The following is a 2,731-nucleotide window of genomic DNA, read 5'->3' as shown; positions in this document are numbered from 1 at the left end:
CCAGGGAATCCTTTTTTCTTTCTTTTTTTTTTATTCTGGGGTTTATTTACCTTCTATGGCTGTCACTGGAGCTGAGAGCCTGCTTTAGCTCTGAGGCCATTGCCTGCTGAAAGCAGGTACCTGGGTTTGTTTAGATTCTATAATTGAAACCCTGTTGCCATCACTGGCCATTCTAAGCTCTGAGGCCGCGCTGGCTGAAAGCAGGTTTCTGGGGTTTGTTTAGGTTCTATAATTGCAACATAGTTGCATCCAGAGCTCAGAGCTGGGCTGCGGCAGGTGGGGAACCTTGGGTTCCTCCTTCACTGGAGCAAGCAAGCAAGCAAGCCTCCTTTGTGCTTCAGCTGCCTGGCTGCCGGCCGCCATCTTGGTTGGCAGTTAATTTGCATATCGTCCTGAATAGCCATTGGGAAGTGTGTCAGAGGTACAGTTAATTACCATGTTTATCTATTATTAGATAGGATAGCATTTTTTGGGTGCAGTCCTTAAGTTTTTCTGTGTACATTATGTCATCTGTGAATAATGAGAGTTTCACTTTATCCTTTTTAATTGGATGCCTTTTATTTCTTTTCCTTGTCTGATTGCTGTGGCTAGGACTTCCAGTACTATGCGTAATAAGATTGGTGAAAGTAGACATCGTGTCTTGTTCCTGTTCTTAGGGTAAATTATATTAGTTTTTGCACATTGAATATGATGTTGGCTGTAGGTTTGTCATAGATAGCCTTCATTATGTTGAGGTATGATCCCTCCATTCCCACTTGCTGTGAGTTTTTATAAAAAATGTGTCTTGGATTTTATCAAATGCTTTTTCTGAATCAATTGATATGATCATGTGATTTTTGTCTTTCAGTTTGTTTATGTGATTTGTGAATATTGTATCAGCCTTGCATCCCTGGAATAAATCTCACTTAGTTCTGGTGTATGATATTTTTAATATATTGATGGATCTGATTTGCTAATATTTTGTTGAGGATTTTAGCACTAGGGTCTGCTTTTCCTAGCCCTGGTTCCTGGATTAGATCAGGCAAAGCCTCAAAGCTTCCTGAGATCTGCCTGTGCTGGCAGTCTGATTTTTATGAGCTGTGACTATTCTCAGGCTATGTTCTACAGGGTGGGGGGAGAGGTCTTCCAACAGGGTGGGGCAACTGACTCCCCCTCAGGCACAACCCACCTGGATAGCAAAGTTATGACCTGGTGAGGGAATGATTCAGCACAGGAAACCAGGGTGGGTGCCCTCTGAGCTACAACCTCAGAGCCCCCAATTCTAGCTTTTGCTCACACAGCTGCAGTCTGCTCTGCCCTCCTTCTGTCAGAGCCCAAGGTGAGTGGCTGCACAGTAAATTCTGTGCATTGGTCCTTTAAAGGGTGCCTGCCTTTCCAGTTGTCTCTTGCTGGCAGACAGTAACTCTGCTGCATTTGTCAGCAGGATGTGGGCACCTTTCTCTATTTTCGTACACTGGGCTGGGCAGCCCATCTTGGCTTTTCAGTCCCCAGAGTTCTCAGTGAGAACCCCCCAAAGCTGAGATATCTCTCTAGAACCTCACCTACTGTCTGTGGAGCCTGGCTAGCCCTTTTTGTGCCTCTGTACTTCCTAACAGTCTCTATGTGGTCTCCATTTTCTGTCTTTGGTTATCAGTGTTCTCTCCAGCTAGTCTTTAGTTGAATTTTCAGGGTGGTTCTTCTGTATTTTAATTGTGTTTCCAGTTTGGTCCTGGGAGAGCGTCAGTGTAGCTTCCACTTATTCCACTGCCATTTTGGAATCCCAACATCAAATAAGTTTTTTTCCTTATGTCATTTCTTTATGTATTCTGTCCATAATTTTTTGTTCTCATAAATGGCAGAGTCTGTACTCCATCATGGCCAGTCTACTGTGCTTGTTTTGAATAATCAGAATTATTTTATTTTACTTTATTTTCCTTTGAAAATTATGTATATATTTTATTGACAGGTAAATTCTTATTTTTAAAATTCATATACAGTTAATACTTATATTTCTATGTAGAACCATAGTTTTATAATTATAGTTTTATAATTATAGCTTTGAATTATTTTTATAAATACCATTTGAATCATTAACTGATCTAATGTTTATGATGTAGCGCCAGTAATGTACATGTTATAGATATTCTCACAGTGGTCTTATTGTGAAGTTGTTGACAAATTAAGTGAATTATATTTGCATTGGGAAGTATTTAGAAACTTTATATATTTTCTTGTTCAAGTGAGCAGTGAAGATTCTGAAGATTCGGATTTTCAGGAATCAGGAGTTAGTGAAGAACTTAGTGAATCTGAAGATGAACAACGGCCCAGAACAAGGTAAATATTAAATTTTATATATAAAATCTTCTACCGTATTTGCCGGCGTATAAGACGACTGGGCGTATAAGACGACCCCCTAACATTTCCACTCAAAATACAGAGTTTGTTATATACTCGCCGTATAAGACTACCCCCTCTTCCGCACACCTTCCACACACCAAATAAAAGGTAAAACAATATCAGATTTGATTTTAACATTTTAATTTATATTCAAATGCTTATGACATGCAGGAAAACTGTCACAAGGCTGTATGTAATCAAACATATACATAAAACAGTGCAAGTTTATTACCGGTAAACATACCGGTAATTCACTAAAGAAAACACACTCTATAGACTGGTACCGTAGATGCTTCTCAGGAACACAGGCAAGCAGCCCACAACCTAGAGGGACTGTCAATGATAGAAGAAAGAT

General features: G+C 39.8%; 1 protein-coding gene across 1 annotated transcript in view; it reads left to right on the top strand.

Moving 5' to 3' along the window:
• ATRX (alpha thalassemia/mental retardation syndrome X-linked) overlaps positions 1-2,731 on the top strand; it is a gene marked incomplete at its 3' end in the record, with an annotated part of 143,993 nt that overhangs the window by 130,221 nt on the left and 11,041 nt on the right. Inside the window, exon 14 of the mRNA XM_015557685.1 lies at positions 2,220-2,313. Within this exon, the coding sequence (XP_015413171.1) occupies positions 2,220-2,313 (94 nt within the window). The remainder of the gene's footprint in view (positions 1-2,219; positions 2,314-2,731) is intronic.

This window comes from Myotis davidii, unplaced genomic scaffold (assembly GCF_000327345.1).
Source record: "Myotis davidii unplaced genomic scaffold, ASM32734v1 scaffold1493, whole genome shotgun sequence".
NCBI classification, from domain to species: domain Eukaryota; kingdom Metazoa; phylum Chordata; class Mammalia; order Chiroptera; family Vespertilionidae; genus Myotis; species Myotis davidii.
The sequence above is the reverse complement of the archived record's forward strand: the minus strand, read 5'-3'. Positions and strand labels throughout refer to the sequence as shown.